Source organism: Helianthus annuus, chromosome 5 (genome assembly GCF_002127325.2).
Source record: "Helianthus annuus cultivar XRQ/B chromosome 5, HanXRQr2.0-SUNRISE, whole genome shotgun sequence".
NCBI classification, from domain to species: domain Eukaryota; kingdom Viridiplantae; phylum Streptophyta; class Magnoliopsida; order Asterales; family Asteraceae; genus Helianthus; species Helianthus annuus.
Window position 1 is genome coordinate 2,236,301 of NC_035437.2, and position 24,874 is coordinate 2,261,174.

The 24,874-nt window shown below is 36.4% G+C and overlaps 1 protein-coding gene and 1 long non-coding RNA gene across 3 annotated transcripts; both read left to right on the top strand.

Annotated features, from left to right (window-relative positions):
- Window positions 1-933: 933 nt before the first annotated feature.
- LOC118492496 lies at window positions 934-2,328 on the top strand. 2 transcript variants are annotated; one of them, XR_004894021.1, is made up of 3 exons: window positions 934-1,313; window positions 1,377-1,803; window positions 1,892-2,328. It is a non-coding gene; the product is annotated as an uncharacterized LOC118492496 (long non-coding RNA). The 2 variants fall into 2 exon arrangements; XR_004894020.1 differs by having other exon boundaries at window positions 934-1,803.
- Window positions 2,329-6,340: 4,012 nt separating this feature from the next.
- Window positions 6,341-15,587, top strand: LOC110939655 (scopoletin 8-hydroxylase). The gene is made up of 3 exons (XM_022181230.2): window positions 6,341-6,929; window positions 14,709-15,054; window positions 15,149-15,587. Exons 1-3 carry the CDS (start codon window positions 6,427-6,429, stop codon window positions 15,389-15,391), a joined length of 1,092 nt encoding a protein of 363 aa, XP_022036922.1. The 5' UTR covers window positions 6,341-6,426; the 3' UTR covers window positions 15,392-15,587.
- Window positions 15,588-24,874: the final 9,287 nt, after the last annotated feature.

A 24,874-nucleotide genomic window follows, 5' to 3' on the forward strand; every position in this document is an offset into this window, starting at 1 on the left:
GGCTTGAGTCGTCTTAGACTCAGTGACGGTGTTGGTTATTTATAATGTTGGGGGTTGGTGGCGACGGCGATGGGTTTGATGGTGTGGCGGCAGTGGCGGCAGTGGTGGGTGACGGTTGGTTTGATGGTGCTCGATTGGGGGTTGCTGTTCCGCCGGTGGGGTGGTTTGCTTGATTCTGGGGGTTTGTTTTATTTTTACAGGTGGCCGATTGAAAGTGGTCCAGATGGTTCTCGGTGGTGCCGATGGTGCCCGGTGGTGCCGATGGTGCCCTGTGGCGCCGATGGTGCCCGAATTGGGGGTTGAGTTGTCTTCTTGATTCTGATGGGTATTTTTGATATGTTTAGGGGTTTGAATTGGGTTCTTTGATTTCTGTTTTTGATTTGTATTCTTGATTGTGTGGGTTTTGATCCGTTGGTTTGGGCGGCGATGATGAGAAAAAAAAATCGTAGATTTTGATGACGATGGCGCGGCAAGGACGGCGGAGGGTAGGTTTTCGAACCTGCAACCCCACTTTGCAGCATCTGATTATCGGAAAATCTAAGCCAAAACTTCGTTTTTTTTTCAAGAATCCACTCCTTTTGATTTTTGTTTGTTGGGTTCGGTTTTGCGTAAAAACGTTTTTGTAAAAAAACGTTTTTGCGTAAAAACGTTTTTGTAAAAAAAAAAAAGTTAAACCGTAAACTTTTTAACGTAAAAACATAAAACGTAAAAAGTTTTACGTAAAACATAAAAAGTTTTACGTAAAACGTAAAAAGTTTTTTGTAAAACGTAAAACGTAAAAAGTTTTACGTAAAACGTAAAAAGTTTTTCGTAAAACGTAAAAAGTTTTAGGTAAAACGTAAATCGTAAAATTTTTTTTAGTAAAACGTAAAAAACCGGCGCGTAAAACGTAAAAATGTTAACGTAAAAAACCGGCGCGTAAAACGTAAAAAAATGTTAACGTAAAAAACCGGCGCGTAAAACGTAAAACTTTTAGGTAAAATGTAAAACGTAAATTTTTTTTAGTAAAACGTAAAACGTAAAAAACCGGCGCGTAAAACGTTAAAAACCGGCGCGTTAAAGGTTAGAGGTTCAGAGTCTAGTGGTGGTGCGGTTGCTGGGGCCTTACCTGGTTCGGTGGTGGCGTACGGCGGCACACAGCATAGAAGCAGAGAGAGAGAGGTAGTTAGGAGAGAGAGGGAAACGACGGAGAACAACGAAACATTTACCAGTCGTTCATTTCTCTGGCGAGCACCCCCTTCTTCGTATGTCTGATGATGATGATGATGTTGCTGACGGCGGTGATAATCCTCTGGCGGTTCCTTTTTTTTCCGGTAACTCCTCATAACTCTTCTTTTCTTTTGACTTTTTTTAAGATCTGATGATGCTTCGGCCAGTGGGTGGTGGTTTCAGGTGGAACTTGGTGGTGGCCGATGATGTACGGGGTGTTGACGACGGCGGATATGGTGGCAGCGAAGTTTGCCGGCAATTGGTTGGCGACGATGTGCCGACAACATCGCTAATGGTGATGGGTATTTTTGGCATTCGGATTAGTTTCGGGTGGATCGGGTTTCGTGGCTCAGTCGGATCCGGGTCAATAAACTGGTCCTGGTATAAACGAAATGGTACTTTAGACATTTCATTAGTAGTACTACAATCTTAGTCATTGAACCAAAAACGAAAACTTCTATGCTGCAATAGTTGAAAGTGGCATCATATATTATGGGCAAAGGTCACAACATATGTATCCATTTTGAGGGAACTTGCTTTTCTAGATTATCTTTTTTTTCTTATCCGTTTTGACGTTTCCTCGACATAACACCGGTAAATACCCATTTTTACCCCTATTTTCTTTTATCTTTCTGTTGATGATTATGTGAAGATGATGATGCATGATGATGATGATGAACAGGGGATTGGTTATGTTGGCTCGGATTATGTCAGGATCGGTTCAGATTAGACGATAGCTCGGGTCATAGCTCGGTTCGGGTGATGGTTTTTGTTCTTGGTTCAGATTTGGGGAGTGTTTGGGTCGTGGATTGTGCAAGTCAGATTTTGGTTCGGCAGAAATTCGGGTTCTCGCTTCGAGTTCGGGTATCGGATCAAGCTTCGGGTTTGGTCAACGATTCGGTCAACTGTTCAACAACGGTTAAACGCGGTCAACTCAGGACCGGGTAACAACTTAAACATGGCGAGTTGTTATTATTAGGCTAGTTAGATTAGTTTACACGGTTTTTTAGATTTTATTATAGCTATACGCGACCGAGCTCGACCATATTCGATTAAGTATTAGTTTACATATTAATATACTTGACGAAGAGTTTATATATATTGTTATATTTTGAGTAATTGATTTGAATTTTGAAAATAAATCGACACTTTAGTTGTCGGGATCGTCCAAAAATAGAGGAAACTCTGTCCGTTTTACGTAAAAACCCGAATTCCAAAAAAGTAAAAAGTTTTACGTAAAACGTAAAAAAGTTTTACGTAAAACGTTAAAAGGTTTACGCAACAGTAAAAAGTTTTACGTAAAAAGTTTTACGTAAAACGTTAATCTGAGCCGAACCCCGTTTTTTTTTTTCGAGATACACTTTGTTTTGATGTTGTTGGTTTTTTATTCCCCCCTCCCCCCTAGTCGATGATGATAACAATATATCCGAGACACCCTCCAGAGTTTGCGATTTCTAGGTGCATTCGTTTTTTGCGTAAAAATGTTTTGTAAAAAAAAAAGTTATACCGTAAACTTTTTAACGTAAAATGTAAACTTTTTAACGTAAAAACGTTAAACGTAAAATGTAAAAAGTTTTACGTAAAACGTTAAAAGGTTTACGCAACAGTAAAAAGTTTTACGTAAAAAGTTTTACGTAAAACGTAAAAATGTAAAAAGTGTTTCGTAAAACGTAAAACGTAAAAAATAAAACATAAAACGTAAAAAGTTTACGTAAAACGTAAACAATAAAACATAAAAAACCGGCGCGTAAAACGTAAAAACGTTAAAAATGTTGAGGTAAAAAACCGGCACGTAAATCGTAAAAAAAGTTAACGTAAAAAACCGGCGCGTAAAACGTAACAAAACCGGCGCGTTAAAACGCAAACTTTTTTATCGTAAAACGTAAACTTTCTGACGTAAAACGTAAAAAAAGGCGCGTTAAAACGTAAAAATTTTAACGTAAAACGTAAAAAAATGACGCGTTAAAACGTAAAAAAATTAACGTAAAAAAACGGCGATTTTCTGTTGCGTTCGGTTTTGCGTAAAAACGTTTTTGTAAAAAAAATAAACCGTAAACTTGTTAACGTAAACCGTAAACTTTTTATCGTAAAACGTAAAAACGTGAAGCGTAAAAAGTGTTACGTAAATTTTTTCGTAAGTTTTACGTAAAACGTAAAACGTAAAAAGTTTTTCTTAAGTTTTACGTAAACTTTTTCGTAAGTTTTTCGTAAATTTTTTTCGTAAGTTTTACGTAAACTTTTTCGTAAGTTTTTACGTAAAACGTAAAAAGTTTTACGTAAAACATAAAACGCAAAAAGTTTAACGTAAAACGTGAAAATTTTAACGTAAAACGTAAAAACTTTTACGTAAAATGTAAAAAGTTTAAATTTTTAACGTAAAATGTAAAAAGTTTTACGTAAAACATAAAAAGTTTTACGTAAAACGTAAAACGTAAAAAGTTTTTCGTAAAACGTAAAAAGTTTTACGTAAAACGTAAAAACTTTTACGTAAAACGTAAAAAGTTTAAATTTTTAACGCAAAACGTAAAAAGTGTACAAAAAGGGGCGCGTTAAAAAAAGTGAAAAAAACGGCGCGTTTAAAACGGCGTGTAAAAAAAGACGCATTAAAAAACGTGGAGAAACGGCGCGTTTTAAAAAAAAAACGACGCTTGAAAAAACGGCGCGTAAAAACGCGTAAAAAAACGGCGCGTTAAAAAACTTCGGAAAAACGGCGCGTTAAAAAACTTCAAAAAAACGGCGCATTAAAAAACTTCGGAAAAACGGCGCGTTAAAACGGCGTGTAAAAAGCGTGTAAGGAAAAAAACGGCGCGTAAAAAACGTGTAAAAAACCGCGCGTTATAGAAACGCCGACTGAGAAAAACGACGACTTAAAAAACGGCGCGCTAAAAAAACGCCGATTGAGAAAAACGACGCGTTTAAAAAACGGCGCGTTAAGACGGCGCGTGAAAAACGGCATGTAAAAAACGGCGCGTTAAAAAAAGGCGCGTTAAAAAACGGCGTTAAAAAACGGCGCGTTAAAAAAACGGCGCATTAAAAACGGCGCGTTAAAAACGCCGATTGAGAACGGCGCGTTAAAAAACGGCGCGTTAAATACGGCGCGTTAAAAAACGGCGCGTTACAAACGACATGTTAAAAAAACGCCGATTGAGAAAAACGACGCCTTAAAAAAACGGCGCGTAAAAACGGCGCGTGAAAAACGGCGCGTGAAAAACGGCGCGTTAAAAAACAGCGTTAAAACGGCGCGTTACGCTTGAAAAAACGGCGCGTAAAAAAAACGGCGCGTTAAAAAACGGCGTTAAAAACGGCGCGTCAAAAAAACGTAAAAAGTTTAACGTAAAACTTAAATTGTAAAAAGTATAAAAATCTTTTAAAAAAAAATCTGAATTTAAAAATGTTTTTAATAAAGAAATTATGTTTAAAAAATAAAAGTAATAAAAAGTAATTAATGAATAGGACAAAAAAGGTAATTTAAAATTAATATATATAAAAAGACAAAATAGAGTTATTTTACTTAAATACCCTTTTGTATTATAATATTAAAGACATAATAAGACAAAAAGCTTTTAATATTAATATTAACTAGTTTTAATCACATCCATCCATCTAGTTGATCTAAGGGCCATAAAGTGGTTCTCATGGTTTTTAGAAGTAGAGGTGGTTTTCATTTTAGCGATCCCCTATATATATATATATATATATATATATATATATATATATATATATATATATATATATATATATATATATATATATATATATATATATATATATATATATATATGGTATAAAAAGTTATAAACGTGGAACTTTAAAAAACAATGGTAGGCTACATTGGCTCATGTGGTTTGAACAGTTAATCTTATAAAATACATGACCCTAATGTTGAATTTTGGCCCCTAACATTAACATTGACAATATTAATTTTTCTAGCTAAATGTAAGGGTATTTTGCTCCTTTTACCCCTTAGGGGTTGTTTCTGTAATCTACAAAGTTATTTAATATTAAAAGACTATTTTGTAATTGCTTATTTTTTATTTTTTTTATTTTAACTATTATTATTTAATAAAATATTTTTAAATATACAAATAAATACATAGTTTCTTTCACATTTTTTATAAACGTCGTCTATAAGTTAATTTGTATTTAAAACCTTTTTTAAAACCGTTCTTTTTTAAAATCGTCCATTTTACATTGCCCCTTTTCTTAAATACTTTGTAAGTTTTACAATTATTATTTAATAAAACATGTTTTACATATACAAATAAATATGTATTTTCTAAAGGCATTTATCTTTTATAATTGTCGTTTTTTTAAATCGTTCATTTTTCAAACTTCTTTTAGAATCGTTCATCTTTATTTCAAATCTTCCAGAAACATTCGTTTGTTCAAAATTCGTTCACTTTTTAACCCTTTTGTTTATTAAAATCGTTCACATTTTAAACTTATTCATTTTTTAATATTTTTTTCTAAACCTCTTTTCTAACACTTCATTTGTTTAAAATAGTTCGTTTTTTTATTCCTTTGATTTTTATAATAGTTCATTTTTGAAGGTTTTTTCCTAACAATTATAAGTAAATTATAGAATACAAAGTTTAAGAAATGAATTTTTCTGAAAGGAACGTTTCTAAACGGAACCGTTTAAAAAAGTATAATTTTAATAATGAACGCTTTTAAATAACGAACTGTCTAAAAACAGATTAAAAACAAATGACATTAAAAATAATCGTAATAAATGAACTGTTAAAAAATAATGACTTTAAGAAGAACGATTTTAATAAACAGCCGGTTTTAAAAACAAACGATTTTAAAAAAAAAAAAACATTGACGGTTTTAGACAAAAACGTAAAACAGAAAGTCGATGACCCACACGTTGCGACGTGGTCGTCAAACGAAAAAAGATAGGCATAAAAGCGTTGAATCATATACTCGCATTGGAACGTGTTAGAAAATATAGATTTCTTTATACTCAATAAACCGTTAAAATGTTAAAACAAAAAGATTTCTTTATACTCAATAAACCGTTAAAAAATATAGATAATCTAGGAATTGGTGTTTTAAAAAAGAAACTGAATGTTGACAAACGTAACTCACAAAATGTTGAAACTACAAGTGGGAGTCTCTCCTGACCATTGCCCAAGAACGGCTATATATGGCCATGTTTGAGACACTTAATAAACACAACAATTAAGAAACTTATCATTTAATTGCAGCTTTGAAATGGCTCCCATTTTTGATGATGATAACTCACTCTTCAACTTTGTTGTAAAAGAAGGCAATGGTATCAAAGGTCTGGTTGACTTGGGCCTTACCGAGGTACCGGGTCGTTACATCCAGCCACCACACCGCCGAATCAACAAGCAAGAGGTTGCTGGTTCACGTGAAATTGTGACCATCGATCTATCTGAGCTTGATGGTCCCAACCATGAACAAGTGGTGAAGGCCATTGTCCATGCATCTGAAACTCTAGGGTTCTTCCAGGTGGTTAACCATGGTGTGCCGTTGGAAGTGCTGGACTCACTTAAAGTTACAGCGCACCAGTTTTTCGGTCAACCAGCTGAAAAGAAGGCTGTGTATCTCAAGGAGGTTAGCCCTAGTCCGCTGGTCAAGTATGGTACTAGTTTTGTTCCTGAGAATGAAAAAAGTTTGGAGTGGAAAGACTATCTTAGCATGATGTATACCAATGATGCGGATGCTCGTCAGTCTTGGCCTAATGACTGCAAGTAAGAATCCGAAGTTCTCTTTTTATGTGTAGATAGAGTGGCGGATCTAGAAGATAAATTCAGGGGTATCCTAAAAAGTTTTTACTGACCCGTTCTAAGAATTCAAGAGCCCCTTAGCGGCTAGTAAAAATGGGCCCTTAAATTTCTTCTTTTACCTATGTGACTGGTATATATATAAGGATGAGTTGAAATAAGAACCACCTTGAGTTGTGAGAACCGTGAGAACTAGACCATTCAAAAGGTTTTTCACAAAAGTCATTAAAAAGTCACTCGTTTCAGCAAAAAGAAATTTAAAAATGCCGCATACCCACATTTACACGAGTCGTAAAAAAAATATTTATCTTCGTACAAAATTTACATCAGCGCGTAAAAAAACTTGCATTAAACTACCGACTCGACAATTTTTTTTTTTACTTTTTTTACAGATGTGTTTATCCTAAAAAGTCTCCTAAGTCTAAGAAGTGTACAAAGACACAATGAATCGTAAAATATAACACAATATCGAGTAAAATATAAAACTATGAGTCACAAAAAAGATATAATGACGCAATTATAGAAAATACACATTAAATCATATATTTCAAAGGAACTGTTTTAATATTTTTTTCCTATATTATTTTCATTTTTATCTTTTTGTTATTAAAAAATAACCATTGGACGAAAAAAACTGAATAGTTGAACTTTAGTCCTAAGTCTGAATTTTTACTTTTCCAGTTGCTTTTTCATTATTATTCAAAGTCCCTGACACATTTTTATTGTATTAAATAAATAATAATAAGTCTTCATCTTCTTCATTCTACTCTGCAAGCAAGTTTCCAATATCGTAAGTTTTCATTTCCATCGACCATAAAACTTCCTTTCATTCTATCCTTACTTATATTTAGGGGTATCCTAACATTTACATAGGGTATCTCTTATAAATAAAACAGAGATTAATAAAAAGATTGCACTACGCCAAGATGTAAGATTAAATATATTATGTTTTAATATTTAATCTAGTAGCTATTATAATCATTTACATTATATAGATCAAAATATATAATAACCTATTAAATAATTAGTTGGTAAATGTTGATGGACGATATTACCCTTATTAACTAATTAGGTTTCCTCTTAGGTTCTTATATAAGGAGACTTATGTAGAGGTTCTAAAGTTAGACACATAACCTAATTCTCATAACATCATAATCGACCCTCTTCTCCATAACCGATACCCTTACGATTTTATCAACACCATCATTAGCTTGCACCCTAAGGAGGAACCAGATCATCCTGACAAACATGTCGAACTCGATGACATCATCTCTCACTGGATTCTCCACTGCACTGTCTGCTGTAACAGTTATGTTTTCATGTTTTCCATCATGCTTAAAACAGTACTGATCAACATGTGGTATCAGAGCATATGTTGATTAGTTAGTTCTGTTTTCGAATCCATCAATTCTGGGATAGAAATCTAGAAAACGGAATTTTGAAAGCCTAATATAATTAACAGCCGGTTTCGAGTTGTATATGGCCACTCGAGATCACTGATTTCGGAAAAGAATAATTATATGCTCACTCGAAATCAAATGGATTATGTTTTATGACCGAAATTTGTTTAGAAACATTAAAATTTCAGGTTTCGGGTTCCAGAATTATGTTTTATTTTTTTTAGGGTTCATCACTGTTCTAAGAAAACTCGAAAAATTCCTTAAGTTTTGGAATGAAATCTGGATTAGTGGGTGTTTTTACTGTTTTGATCTGAATTTTATCTCTTAAAATTTTCGAAAGCTGTTAAAAGATAACCAGTTATAATTTTTGAAATCCTTGATAAGTTTATATCAACAATAAAACAGGAAACACTATCCCACAATCCCTAAAATTTCGAGCTTTCAGTTATTTTTACATTAACAGCTGTTAACATGAGTTTCGAGATCCATTTTAACGACCCGAGACCAAGATCTCGATTTGAGACCACAAGGTCTCGACTCGAAATCATAAGTGTTCTCAAATCTTTACAACTCGAGACAACGATTTCGACTCGAGATCATAAGGTTTCGACTCGAGACCACTGAGGTTTCGACTAAGGGCTTCAATCTTCACAACTCGAGACCGTGGTTGTGACTCGAGACCTCATCAAGGAGTTGAGATCTCATAAAACACAGTAGTCGAGACCATGATTACGACTCGAGACACTGAGGTTGTGACTCGAGACCTTAATGAGTCGAGACCTCATAATCTTACAAGATGAGTCGAGGCTTGACTCGAGATCTCACTTGAGACCTCATAACTGAGTCGAGATCTTACTCGTAACCTCATTATTTTAGGTTGTTTAATGTGAACTAAAATTTAGCTAAGGGCCTAGTTAATTAATCAGAATCAGATAATGTTTTTATAAAACCAAAATAGCTTAACTTGAATGAGCTTCTGATGTATCATTTCTGGCCAAAGCTGATTTGATACATCTACTTATCGTTCAAGTATTACGAAAGCTATGTTAAGTGTGCATTATAAACGTGAATGTCTTAATATCTGGCCAAAGCTGATTTAATTCTTTCATATATAGCATACTTAACAAGTGCATAACTAAAGTGATTGTTTCATTTCTGGCAAAGCTGATTTGTCACAAACACTTTGCACACATGCTTAAATGATTACACTTCTGGCCAAAGTTGATTTGTCTTTGTTTAAGTAGAATTTTAACTAAGTCTATTATTTTGATGTTAGTAATAGACAATATCATAGCTTCATAATATAAAATGGTCATTATTTATGCCTGCCTTAGTATAATATGCCCTTAGATCACATTAGGACTTCTTTCTTAGTATCCTAACTTGCTCATCTTATTTCCACTATCAGCACCCAATTGCGGGATTCCACCTTTGACTGGTGATAACTTTGTTGCATGGAAGGATGCTCTCATGCTCACGTTTGGACTGCTGGACTTTGATTATGCTCTAAGAGAGAATAAGCCAGCGGACCTTACTCCTCAAAGTACTGCTGCTGAGCAGTTGACTCGTGAAAAGTGGACTAGGTGTAACCGCATGTCTCTCATGTTCATGAAGCAGTCCATAAGCAATGCAATCAGAGGAGCCATTACAGATTCTGAAGATGCTAAAACCTACTTGGCTTCTGTGGAGGCACAATTCAAGGGGACATCTAAAGCACACGCTAGTACCCTTATCCTCAAGCTGGTGACAACTAAGTATGATGGGAGGAGTGGCATTCGCGAGCACATCATGATGATAAATGACATGGCCAATAAGCTAAAGGGGCTAGAAATGGAAATCAGTGATGGTTTCCTCATTCATTTCATCATTACTTCGCTTCCTTCGTCCTTTGAAGCATTCAAGATCAATTACAACACTCAGAAGGACAAATGAACGATGAGTGAGCTGGTCGCTATGTGCGTACAGGAGGAAGAGCGTATGAGGATGGATCGCACTACTGATGTTGCTAACATCACCACCTCCAACTCTAAGAAAAGGAAGACCAATCATCAGAGGAAGGATGCTTCTAAAGTCCAAAGGCCCAATCCCAATACAAGTGCACCTTCCAGCTCTAAGAACTCCTCAGGCAGAATCCACTGCGAGTTCTGTAAAAAGGCAGGACATATGCAGAAGGAATGCCCTGACTTTAAGGAGTGGCTGGCTAAGAAAGGTAACGATTATTTTGATGATACTTGAGTCCTATAATTTAAATGTTCCTGCTAATTCTTGGTGGTTTGATTCTGGTTCTATGGTTCATGTTACCAATTCAACTCAGGGATTCCTTACAATCCGGAAGCTGGAAAGAAACCAAAGAACGCTTAAGGTTGGGGATGATAGAGAATTAGAAGTGAAGGCCATTGGAACATTACAGTTATTTAAGAAAACTGGTTTATGTATTAAACTTTATGATACCTTATATGTTCCTGAGGTAACTCGGAACCTTGTATCAGGACCAAAGTTAGACATGGACGGTTTTATTGTTTCCCATGGTCATCGCAAACTCTCTATCCTCTATGATTCTGTTCTTTATGGTACTGGTATTCTGGATGGTGGTCTCTATAGATTAGAACTAGATGATAATTTTTCCAAATATTTGTTGTCATATAACATTAATGAATCACTCACAAAGATGAAAGAGAAACGAGACTTAGAGACTTCATCCATGTTGTGGCATCAACGTTTAGGCCACATCTCAAGAGAACGATTAAATCGTCTCGTAAAGGATGAAGTCTTACTTCCTCTCGATTTCTCTGATTTTGGAACATGTGTCAAATGTCTTAAGGGTAAAATGACATTAGCGAATAAGAAAGGTGCCACTAGGAGCTCTAATTTATTATAACTCATTCATACTGACATTAGTGGTCCCTACCAAATCGCTGGCATAACAGGACATACTTCATTTATCACTTTCATTGATGATTATTCTCGTTACATGTACTTGTATCTAATTAAGAAAAAGTCTGAATCTCTTACAACTTTTAAAGATTATAAGGCTGAAGTTGAAAAGCAATTAGATCGTTAGATAAAAGTTGTGAGATCAAATAGAGGCGGTGAATATTATGGAAGACATACTGATGTGGGTCAAGCTCCTTGTCCATTTTATGAGTTTTGTAAGGGCCAGTGGATTGTGAACCAATACATCATGCCTGGTACACCTCAGCAGAATGGTGTCGCTGAACGAAGAAACAGTACCCTTATGAACATGGTGCGCAGTATGTTAGCCAACACTAATTTACCATTATTCCTCTGGACTGAAGCGTTAAAAGCAGCTGTTCATATACTCAATAGAGTTCCTTCTAAGTTTATCCCTAAAACTCCTTATGAACTTTGGACAGGAAGGAAACCGAGTCTTAAATATATGAAAGTATGGGGCTGCATTGCTGAAGCAAAACATTACAATCCTTTCCTAAGGAAACTTGACCCTAAAACAGTTACCTGTTTCTTTATCGGGTATCCTGACAACTCAAAGGGTTATCGTTTCTATTGTCCTTCCCATGTCACCGTATTGTTGAAACCAAGTGTGCTGCATTCCTAGAGGATTTCAAGGTCAGTGGGAGTAGTACCAACCCTTACGAAGAATTGCAAGAAGTACAAGACGGGGGGGGGGAGACTTGTCGCTTACCATTACTCCGATTACTCCTCTTGTACCCAATGCGACTACTATACCCGAAGTTATTGCACCAACTCCAAATTTAACTCCACAATCAGAACCCATTATACCTCATGACGAAGGCACATCAAACGCTCAAAACCAAGATAACGCTGAACCCGATAATCCACTCAGGAGGTCATCTAGGCAAAGAAGGCCTACTAATTGGGATGCTTATGTTACCTATCTGACTGAAATGGATCCCAGAAAGCCCAATGATCCTATCTCTTACAACGAAGCCATTAGCAGTGATCAGTCTTCTGAATGGAATAAAGCAATGATTGATGAGCTTGAATCCATGAAGAAAAATGACGTTTGGGATTTGGTAGAATTACCCAACGTAGTCAAACCCGTAGGATGTAAATGGGTGTTCAAAACAAAACTAGATCCGAATGGGAACGTTGAATGCTACAAAGCAAGATTGGTTGCAAAGGGCTACACTCAGAAAGAGGGAATTGATTATCAAGAGACGTTTTCACCTGTCTCTCATAAAGATTCATTAAGGATCGTCATGGCCCTAGTAGCTCATTTTGATTTAGAGTTGCATCAGATGGACGTTAAAACCGCTTTCCTTAACGGAGACTTAGACGAAGTTGTTTGCATGAAACAACCTGAAGGCTTTAAACCTGAAGGTCAGGAGCATCTAGTCTGTAAGTTGAAGAAATCCATTTACAGGTTAAAACAAGCATCACGTCATTGGTACCTCAAGTTTGATGAAGTCATGAAGAAACAAGGTTTTATGAAGAATCAAGTGGATCAATACACCTACCTCAAGATGAGTGGGAGCAACTTTACTATACTTGTCCTTTACATAGATGATATTCTATTGGCAAGTAATAGTTTAGACATGTTGTATGAGTCGAAGCGGTTACTCTCGCATAACTTCGACATGAAGGATCTCGGAGATGCTTCTTACGTCATTGGCATCGAAATTCACCGAGATAGACACAAAGGGATCTTAGGATTGTCTCAAAAGGCATACATGGATCGTGTCCTTACACGTTACAACATCCAACAGTGCAAACCCTCCGTCGTTCCAGTAGTTAAAGGAGATGTTTTCGGTTTATTCCAGTGTCCGAAAACAGAGGTTGAGAATGAGCAAATGAGCCAGATACCTTATACGTCAGTAGCCGGGAGCCTGATGTATGCTCAAGTCTGTACTCGCCCAGATATTGCTTATATTGCTAGAATGCTAGCCGTTATCAGACTAATCCGGGCCTAGATCACTGGAAAGCAGCTAAGAAGGTACTTCGATATCTGCAAGGGACGAAAGACTATAAACTGACTTATTGAATAAGTGATCATTTAGAAGTGGTAGGCTATTCTGATTCTGACTTTTCCAAATGCAAAGATGACAAGAAATCCACTTCGGGCTATATCTTTATGTTAGCAGGCGGACCTATTTCATGGAAGAGTCATAAACAACAGTTGACCACAACTTCCACAATGATTGCAGAGTACATTGTTGTTTATAACGCAACCTGTCATGGAATGTTGCTTAGATATCTGATTACTGGACTCAGAATCGTTCATTCTATTTCTAGACCATTGAAGCTTTATTGTGATAACTCAGCTTCCGTTAGTTTCTCGAACAGTAACAGTTCGACTGGAGCTGGCTTATATCTCGATACAAAATATATGTTCGTACGTGAACGAGTTGAGGAAAATAATCTTTGTATTGAGTATATTAGTACTAAAGATATGCTTGTGGATCCGATCACTAAAGGTCTCCCTCCTAAGGTTTACGAAGAACATGTTCAGAATATGGGATTTAGTAAAGACCTTGTTTAGCATATTGTACTAGCTTATGTTTTATGATTAATGAAATTTCCTCAGTTTGATTTTGTATGTCTCTTAGAATATGTTTAACCGGTATAATGGCATATAGAAAATAAAGTTACAAATCAAATAAAGGGCTTATGTGTATTTTGATCATGACGATTAGGTTTTAAATTAAGGCTATAGTATGACTAATGGGGGTCCTAAGTCGCATAATGATTCAACGGCTGTGTTTCTCTGCTATAGTTCTTGTTTAAGGCTAAAATGAGTGTTAAGTCCTGATCAGGATTATCTAATACTCATAGTAAATGATTACTCGGCTAAGTAGGAGAATGTAAGATTAAATATATTATGTTTTAATATTTAATATAGTAGCCATTATAATCATTTACATTATATAGATCAAAATAAATAATAACCTATTAAATAATTAGTTGGTAATTGTTGATGGACCATATTACCTTTATTAACTAATTAGGTTTCCTCTTGGGTGCTTATATAAGGAGACTTATGTAGAGGTTCTAAAGTTAGACACATAACCTAATTCTCATAACATCATAATCGACCCTCTTCTCCATAACCGATACCCTTTCGGTTTGATCATCACCATCATTAGCTTGCACCCTAAGGAGGAACCAGATCATCCTGACAAACATGTCGAACTCGATGGCATCATCTCTATGGATTCTCCACTGCACTGTCTGTTGTAACAGGTATGTTTTCATGTTTTCCATCATGCTTAAAACAGAACTGATCAACGCAAGAAAGTTGAGGGGTATCCCGGGCTACACCTCACCAACACATAGATCCGCCCCTGGTAGATAGAGAGGATGTTTATGTTATAATTAACTATTTAATGTTTGTATATATAATCCGTAGGGAGGTGCTGCTCGAGTATATAAATACGTCAACGGAGATGGTGCAAAAGCTACTACAATTGCTAATCGGGAACCTTGGGGTAAAACTAGACGACTCAAGACTCCATGAGCTTATGGGTTTTAATCTGGTGAACATGAACTTCTACCCACCCTGTCCGAACCCAGACCTAACCATAGGCTTGGGGAGTCACTCGAATGTAAGTATGCTAATAGTGCTTCTACAAGATGGCATTGGTGGATTATACGTGAAAAAAGGTGATCAAAATGCATCGGTGGGAAATGAAGTGTGGGTTGAGATTCCACCCATGAATGGTGCTTTGGTCATTAATGTTGGTGATTCACTACAGGTTAGACACTTAGATATCATGTAAAAACTAATATTCCTTACCAAACAAATGAACAATTTCTCGTTAACTTAGTATTTTGATGTGTTTATGTTAGATTTTAAGCAATGGGAGGTACATAAGTGCAGAACACAGAGTGCGAACCTCAGATGTCGAGTCAAGAGTGTCAGTCCCAAGATTCATCGCACCATTGCTCACAACAAAAATTGGACCGTTTCCTGAGCTGGTGGCTTGTGACGGGGTGGCTCGATATAAGGAAGTCATATATGGAGAGTACTTGAAAAACTTATTTGAGAAGTCTCTTGATGGAAAGAAGTCTCTTGATTTTGCATCTATTTGATTAACACGAAACCCTTTGAGACCAAGTTATATTCCCTCATAAAGACTTTCTTATGTTTAATTAAAGACTTCTTTGTAATAATAAGCAAGCCTACAAATAATTGGAGCCGTTCAAAAAACAAGTAGTTGGAAGTTCTACAAACTCTTCCATATTCTTCTCATTTTAAACAGTTTATGAAAGTGAAGGTTTTCAAATGTATGAAGAGGTCATTATTTATAAAAATCTTTATAATAAAATTCTTAGTATCTATGAAAGTTCTATGTAAATATAAAAGAAATAGTTGAATTAGTTATTTTACAAGAGAACCTTTTTTCTAGAATAAAATTGAAGAAATAGAGAGGTAATATTTGTGTATTAATTGTGTGTATAGTATAGAACAGGAGCCTCATATATATATACGTCTCAGAAAAAGGAAATAGTACAGTAAAAGGAAAATGATACAATCAAATATACGAATTCTAGAAATAAAGCTAATTACTATGATGTACAAGGTATGAGCTGTAAAACAACTACTGTCTAACATGCCCCCTCAAGCGAAACGGGCATAGAAACGCGGAGCTTGGACTGAAGAGTATCAAAACGAGTACCTAATAATCCTTTGGTCAGAAGATCAGCCAACACAGAGGTTATGGGTACATATCTAATAGTGAGCGTCCGAGCTAAAACCATATCACGAACAAAGTGCAGATCAATCTCAAGATGTTTCGTGCGCTGATGATGAACTGGATTAACTACTAAATACGTTGCTCCAATATTGTCACACCATAGAGTAGGTGGACCTGAGATAGAAATGTGAAGCTCATGCATGACAGACATAATGGCCAACGAACCTCAGCAACAGTGTGGGCCAGTGCTCGATATTCGGCCTCTGTACTAGAACGAGCAACTATATGTTGTTTCTTAGAACTCCAGCTAATAAGATTGGGTCCAAGAAAGATGCAATAACCTGTAGTAGAACGACGATCATCAGGACACCAGCTCAGTCAACATCAGAATAAGCATGTAACTCAAGACTGGTAGATCGTTGAATAGTCAACCCATGAGTGATAGTACCCTTAAGGTACCTCAAAATACGCTTGACTGCACCCTAGTGGCGATCAATAGATACTATGAAACCTTACTGGCCGCATATGCAATCTCTAGACGAGTCAAGACAAGGTACTGTAATGCACCGACAATACTTCGATATAATAGTGGATCATCAAGAGAAATGCCAGAATACTGTGAGAGTTGTTGTCCTGAAGAAACCGATGTGGATAATGTTCGACAGTTTGTAAGTCCAGTCTGCTGTAACAAATCACGTAAGTAGCGCTGTTGGGACAAATGCAATGTATCATCAGAGAATGTAGCCTCTATTCCCAAAAAAATAAGATAACGAACCTAAATCTTTGAGTGCAAAACTGTGAGTGTAAACTCCCAATCAAATCCATAATAAAATGCGAGGAGCTCCCAGTAATAATGATGTCATCAACATATACCAAAATATAGCATACATCTAAACCATGACTGTAGACAAAGAGAGATGTATCGGATACACACTGAGAAAATCCAAAAGTGCTAAGTGCAGAAGACAACTTGGAGAACCAAGCATGGGTTGCTTGCTTGAGGCCATATATTGCTTTCTGCAGCAAACATACATTATGTGGTCGGGTGGAGTCAACAAATCCAGGAGGCTGAGATATATATGCAGTCTCAGATAAATCACTATGAAGAAAGGCATTGTTGACATCCACCTGACGAATGTCCCAGCCATGAGAGAGTGCAACAGATAACACAAGTCGGATGTCACACCCCGATATTTCCACATATTACCGGTGGGCCCGGTGGGGAGTATCGTGACGTAGTTGATATCATCATAGTCAAACATAAACAGTTTATAGCACAGCGGAAGTCTTGGAGGAAAATATTGTTACAAACCAAAATGTAAAGTACGAGTAAAATATTATACAGACAGTTGTAAAAGGATCCACAGGCGGATCTAAAACATAATGCAAAATATTGTTCAATAGACTTTAAGCATTAAGAACTTGCAAGATTCTTTAACTAATGCTCAGAAGCTTCCAGCCAATTTCGCGTAGTACCTGCCACTTAGTCTTTTTGAAAAATACTCCAGTTTACACTGGAAAATACAATTAACCGACTCTTTTGAAAACATTTATGAAAGTTGATTTAAATGCACAAGGCACAAATATTCTTTTATAACTTGGGACAATTATATAAAATAATCTTGTATTCAGATTTACATGTTTGTCGTACGTTCAGGGCCCGGGATAGAAGCCGAGACAAGATTAATAGACACACCACTAATATAAACCCACAAGGAGTTATCCTCACGTGTGGGTATACCATTTTACATATGCAACTGTCAGGTGTATGCCTACACCCCGTGCTTAAATCGTGGCCATTTTCAAATGAAATGAGCCGATGATATCCAGGACACGGTCATATTAACCCCCAAATGTTTATATATCAAACAAAACAGATTAAAACGGGTTATGTCAATCATTTAACCACTAATCGATTAAATATTCTATACCCGACCAAGCGGTAATAATTTACCGTATCCCAAGCCCGTATAAGGGAAAATAAGTTAAAAGTATTTACCTGAGCTTAAAAATGTAAATTTTTGTATACTCAGCCGTATATTCTAGTCAACAAGTGTAGGTACCTTTTATCGGGATCCTAATCTGGAACGAAGGTTTTATTTACCTATTAGATTCCTAACAGGTCTTATTAAGTTGTAAACTTAGACCGGTTAGTTTTAAAGAAAGATTTACGGTACGAAACGGCAGATTAAGTGATGACCGGATTGGAATGTAATTTAGACCAGACAAGTATGGAGACTTGTATAAAATGGGTAAACTAAATACCTTCTTGATTTTGAAGTAAAAATGATAAGGTTTGACCCGTTTCGGCTAATTTATGCAAACCAGTTACATAAACCGTACCGAACGCGTATATGCATAACGGGTAACCGGATGAGTCATGTACAAGTTCCATAAGTTATTATGCTTTAAATATGTTATGATATCAATAGGATATCATCAATTATGCCCAAAAAGATTTTTAAACCAATTTAAGTCTCGTAAGGGTATTTTGGTCATATAAAAGTTTATAAAAGAGGTTTAATAGTAAACTGAGGTTTTGGTCTAAACCATTCTGTAAAAATATTTATTTTATGTTGTTACATCAGTAAGATATCATACATATGTGTGGTTTATCATTTATGGCTAAACTATGCATCGTAGGGGCATTTTGGTCATTTCACATATGCTTTTAGGGACTAAATTGGAAGTCTGAGTTCCTGACTTATACCTACTGTAAAAGTATTAAAATTTATTACAAATTCAGTAGGTAACAAGTCATAGGTGTTAAATATGGTTTTAAACCATACTATGCACCTAATTAGCATAAAAGTCGATAATTGACGATATTTGAGATGTTTATGAAATTCTGAGATTTTGGTCAGTCTTAAATGTTTAAAATATTTTATTTTTCATATAAAATCTGTAGGAAAAGGTTTGGCATGTTAATCATATGTTAATCTCATTTTATTAACAAAAAGGGTATTATCGTTATTTATCCAATTATACAAGAACTCAATGATATGGTCAGTTTATAATCTGACCCAATATTCCAAAAATCCCTAAAAATAATATCAAAACAGTAGGTAATGAGTTTGGTGCCCAAATTTGGGTTTAAACATGATTTATGCTAAAAAGCGTACTTTAATTAATAAAAAGTTTCATTTTACGATATCTTGCATAACTTTAGTTTGAGACCAGAAACTGATGTCAAATTTATTTGACATGCTTATATATCAGTAACAAAGATATTTGTATACTCATATATCCAAAAATCTCGTTTTTACATAATAAGGGCATAATAGTCAAATTTAAGCAAATAACGGAAACATGCAAATAAACTCTGATTTCTAAGGACCATGTAGCATAACCTCAGAGGGTTATACTAACATATAATATGGTCACAAAGGAACCCTAAGGCATAAAGATACTTAGCTAATTCGGGTCAGAACTGAAAGTCAAAGTAAAAGTCAACTTTTGCGACTTCGGTTGCGAACCGAGCCTAAACTCAGAATTGTCAGGTTGAACATGCCTAAACATGTTCTTATAATATTTACCAAGTAATTAAAGTGATAAAAAGTATTTTATAGCTTCTACATTATCAGTTATGAGTTCTTTTATAAAAACTAACTCGTTTGACTTTTCTGTTCATTACTTCGACCCGACAATTGACTAAGTAAACGTCATAATTAGGAGGTGCCCTTTTGAGGGGTTATCACCTACTTAATTACCAACACATAGCCACTTTCTATTCGAATAATGGCTGGACAGTTAATGATTAAATTAAAAGTCAAAGCAGAATTACGCTATCTTTGACTTTCGGTCCTTATATTAGTAAAAACTGAACTACAAAAGCTAAGAACGCTTACAAAGGTCCTTAGCACGAAGATTTAACTTGATAGAGCTTCCTTCAAGATCAGGATGCTCCAGAGAATGCTCCAAAAGCTTGAGCAAGTGAGAGAGTGAGAAAATTTGAATTGTGCAAGTAATGTGGCTGTCCCAAATGCTCTATTTATAGTGAATGAGAGCACCTCCTGATCACCCCAGCTGTTAATTGTTGTTCTCTGATGAGTACATGTGTCCATAGTGGTTTTTAGATACCATTTGAGTCCATAGAATTCGAGTTAAGGGGCCAGGAGCAAGGATTGGAGCTGAAACCATGCAAAAACCTGCACCTATGCATGTGTTCTGTCGACATCAGGCCGTCGCGTCGCGCGACGGCAAAACAGGCTTGAGGTCGCGCAGCGCGACCCTATAGGGTTCTAGCAAATCAAGTTTCAGACTTGGCATAAATGACCCCTGAACCTTTTTAAGCGTTAAAACTTTCAGTTTAAGCACTATTAACCCTTTTAGTTAGTATATGGATGATCTTTAGAATGTAATCAAACACCGTTAGGTCCGTTTTCATTAAACGATATCCGAAAACACTAGTTTCACCTTGTTGACGCTTTTAACCCTTTATTTATAAAAGTTAGCGTATTTTAAACCAAACGATATCGAAACCTCGTGAATTTATTGTCACTTATTCATGAAAGTATAATTAATCATTACAAAATCCCGGGTTCGTTAAAAGGTCACTCAGAGGTAGGAATTCAACATATTGACACGTTTAACCCCCGTGTCTTGTTAAGTTTCACTTTCTTTCACGAACGGCTTCATACGTTCCATAATTTATTCGTTTAAGAGTACAAACATCGTGTAAGGTTATTGAAAGGTATAGTTTTCACATGTTGACACTTTTGATCCTTCCACATACATCTTTTCTTTGTTTGTCAACTTTAGTCCCTCGAATTCAATTCATTACACGTTTAGGGTTTATGACACGTGTCATTACTATATTGGACATGATTTTGCGAGGTGTTACATCCTCACCCCCTTAAAAGAAATCTTGACCTCGAGATTTACTGAAACAAGTGAGGGTATTTCTGTCACATCGTGGATTCAACTTCCCACGTATATTCTGGACCTCTACGGGCGTCTCACTTCACTTTTAAAATTGGCACATTATTTCTTCGAAGCTTTTTAACCTGTCGATCCTCGATCGATAACGACTTTTCGATAAACTTCAGGCTTTCGTCAATTTCCACGTCCTCGATCATAATTGTTCAATGTTTCCATCCAATGACGTTGCCTCATATTGAGGTCTTTCTGGTTAAACAAATGTTGAAGGCTTTTATGATCTGAATAGATTACACACTTGGTTCCATATAGGTAATGCGTCCATAATTTTAGTGCAAATACAACGGCACCCAATTCTAAATCATGGGTCGTGTAGTTCTTTTCGTGCACCTTCAGTTGACGTGATGCGTAGGCAATCACCTTGCCTTTCTGCATGAGCACATATCCCATACCAGTGTGTGATGCGTCACAGTAAACAACAAACTCTTCTATCCCTTCTGGCAATGTCAACACAGTAGCATTGCTTAATTTCTGTTTAAGAATCTCGAAAGATTCCTGTTATTTGGGACCCCAATCAAACTTTACATTCTTGCGAGTTAACGAAGTTAAAGGTGCAGCAATTCTTGAAAAATTTTCGACGAAACGCCGGTAGTAGCCTGCCAAACCTAAGAAGCTGCGAATTTCCATGGGCGTCTTAGGTGCTTTCCAATTCATAATCGCTTCTATCTTAGCGGGATCTACCTGGATACCATGCTCAATTACCACATGTCCATGAAATTGGACTTCTCGAAGCCAGAATTCACATTTAGAGAACTTTGCGTAGAGCTTCTCTTGTTGTAGAAGTTTAAGGATACATCGGAGATGTTTTTCATGATCGGCTTGACTCTTTGAATAAATAAGTATGTCATCAATGAAAACAATGACAAACTTCTCCAAATATGGCTTGCAGACTCGATTCATGAGATCGATGAATGCTGCAGGTGCATTAGTGAGCCCAAAAGGCATCACTAGGAACTCGTAATGGTCGTATCTTGTTCTGAATGCGGTCTTGTGTACATCTTCGGTTCTGACCTTCAACTGATGCTATCCTGACCTTAGATCGATCTTTGAGAAGAAACTTGCCCCTTGTAGCTGATCGAAAAGATCGTCGATCCTGGGTAATGGATATTGGTTCTTGATTGAAACTTTGTTCAGCTCACGATAATCAATGCATAGACACATTGAGCCATCTTTCTTCTTCACAAATAAAATGGGCACTCCCCAAGGAGACGAGCTTGGTTGAATAAAACCTTTCTCCAATAGATCATCCAACTGTGTTCTTAATTCTTTCATCTCGGTTGGTGCCAAACGATAAGGAGCTCATGCCACCGGTGCTGCTCCTGGTATAATATTGATTCTGAATTCCACTTGTCTGTCGAGAGGTATACCATGTAGTTCTTCAGGGAAAACATCTGCGTATTCGGAAATAACAGGAATATCTTCTATCTTGGGCTTTGGCACATCCACTGTCACCTGTGCCATGTAAATGACACAACCTTTCTTCAAACACTTAGATGCTTTAAGCATAGATACTTGATCAGGCAATCCAAACTGTGTATCTCCTTGAATAGTAAGTGATTCACCATAAGGGGTTTTGATTACCACTTGCTTCTTATCACAGGCAATTTGAGCTTGGTTACGAGATAACCAATCCATGCCTACGACTATATCGAATCCTGCCAATTTCGTCGGTAACAAAGACAATGAAAAAGAGTGGTTCCTAATGGATATGAAACATCCATCTAAGATTGTTGAAGCAATTTCTAAGGTACCATCGGCCAATTCTACCTCATATTTTATGTCTAGAGTTTTAACAGGCAGATTTAATAGTTTACAAAATTTATTGTCTACAAAGGACTTATCTGCACCAGAATCAAATAAAACTCTAGCATACACATCATTTATGAGGAAAGTACCTGTTATAACATTATCGTTCTTCACTGCCTCTTTGGCATTCATCTGAAAAACTCGAGCATTGGTTTTCTTGGTCTCTTTAGGTTTCTTTGGGTTTTTTGGGCAGTTGGTCCTTATGTGCCCCTTCTCATTGTAACCATAACAGGTTGCATTTTCCATGTTCTTGCATTCCAGAGTTTTATGATCCTTTGACTTGCAGATTCCACAAGATTTAGGTTCGGTTCAAGTCTGCATTTCCCAAAGTGGTGTTTCTTGCAGGTTTTGCACTTGGGCTTCTCACCTGACTGCTGGGAGTCCATCTTAAACCCAGAATTCTTCTTATGCTCAGAATTACCTTTCTTTTTCTTGTCAGAGCGATGTGAGCTCTCATATTCCCTCTTTCTCTTTCCCTCATCAGAAGTCTTAACAGACTTATTCCTAATTGAATCGAGCGTGAGGGATAAGGACAAATCCACCATGGACCTATAAGTGGTAGGCCTGGAAGCTTTAACGTTTCCTTTGATTTCTGGGGCCAGGCCTCCAATGAAGCACGCTATGCGCTTAGGTTCAGGTGTAACCAAATAAGGGACAAGTCTAGACATGGTGTTGAAACTCGTAACATAAGCTTGGCAATCCAAATTCTTCATGACTAGAGTCAAGAAGTCAGTTTCAATTTTCTCTACCTCATGCTGAGGACAGAAGTTTTCTTTCATTAGTGCCATGAATTCCGCCCACGACAAGTTATAGAGTGGGATTTCCCCGTGGCTTGAATTAACGATCTCCACCAAGCCAATGCTTCTCCTTTAAACGATTGCGATACAAACTTCACAATATCCTGTTCAGCACATCCGCTAATATCCACAACGGTATCCATTTCATCAAGCCATGTCATACAGTCAATGGCACCCTTTTCACCTATAAAATCCCTTGGTTTGCACGAAACGAAGTATTTATAAGAACAAGTCTTAGCACGCGGTTCCTGATTGAACACTATTTTCTTAGACGGCTGGGTTTTCTGATTCGAAGAATGGTGCGAATCGTCCTTTTTTGATTCATGTGTTTTAGAAGGGGGCTTACTATGAGCCACGGATTGGGTCTTAGTGCGTGCATTATTTGGATCCTTGAACATTTTGTCAACCGCTTTGGTTACAGCATTGTCTATCAATGGTTGCAAATCTGCACTCGTTACATTCATTCTGGTGTTATCATTATTCTCCCTTGGATGACTATTAACTTCTTCTGAGTCGGCCGTGGTAAAGCTTGATTGCTATAAAACAATTGACAACAACTCGTTTAGTGATCTATTATAGAATCATCATTTTCGGTGATTCTTTAACCATGGTATAAATAGACCATATTTGGTTAATTTTAATCAGATTTATTTAAATTTTTCATTATAAATATTCCCAAATCAAAATCATTAGGAGGGTAATAAGGTGGCACAAAAGGCCTTGTCACAAGGACAGTTTTGAATTTATATGCCATGATCTTATAGGATCGAGGCGTTAAGTTTTGAACATAGTTTATCGCCTTGTCATGACAGGGAGTCATAGACTACAACTGTCATTTGTCTAATTGGACAACAATATAGCCCGTGGGCACTTCATCACTAATGGATGTTTATAATGTGATCATCGCAATGATGATATAAGCCATGATTTTCTAGATCATTGGGCTAAATAAGGAATTCGAAGAATCCAATATAAGGATGACTAGTGTGGTTTTCTCGGACCACATTTGTCAAGAGTGCTAACACGTTCTTAGGTGTCAAGAAGGGTCTATTTTCTTAAAAAGGTTTTTACCATCATGGCCATGTATAAAAAGACATATTGTCTAGGTTATACCTTTAAGATTTTCTTTTGAGATTTAATGGCAGATCAATTATAAATTGAAATGATATTTTGATTAATGATACGATGTATATGTATATTTATAATGACAATGTAATTGCAAAAAGGAAACTTCTTAGAAATGATCCTAAGAATTACAATAGTTGCCCTAAACGGGACTTTAAACAAATAAACTTGTCCACGCAGGGACTAAAATAAGAAAAACAAGTCCACGCAGG

What these genes read in the sequence shown, in the direction of transcription:
- LOC110939655 (XM_022181230.2), top strand. Translation starts at nt 6,427, where the DNA reads ATGGCTCCCATTTTTGATGATGATAACTCACTCTTCAACTTTGTTGTA. An exon ending in TCTTGGCCTAATGACTGCAA is followed by an intron (nt 6,930 to 14,708) that starts GTAAGAATCCGA and finishes TATAATCCGTAG; the next exon opens with GGAGGTGCTGCTCGAGTATA. An exon ending in ATGTTGGTGATTCACTACAG is followed by an intron (nt 15,055 to 15,148) that starts GTTAGACACTTA and finishes TGTTTATGTTAG; the next exon opens with ATTTTAAGCAATGGGAGGTA.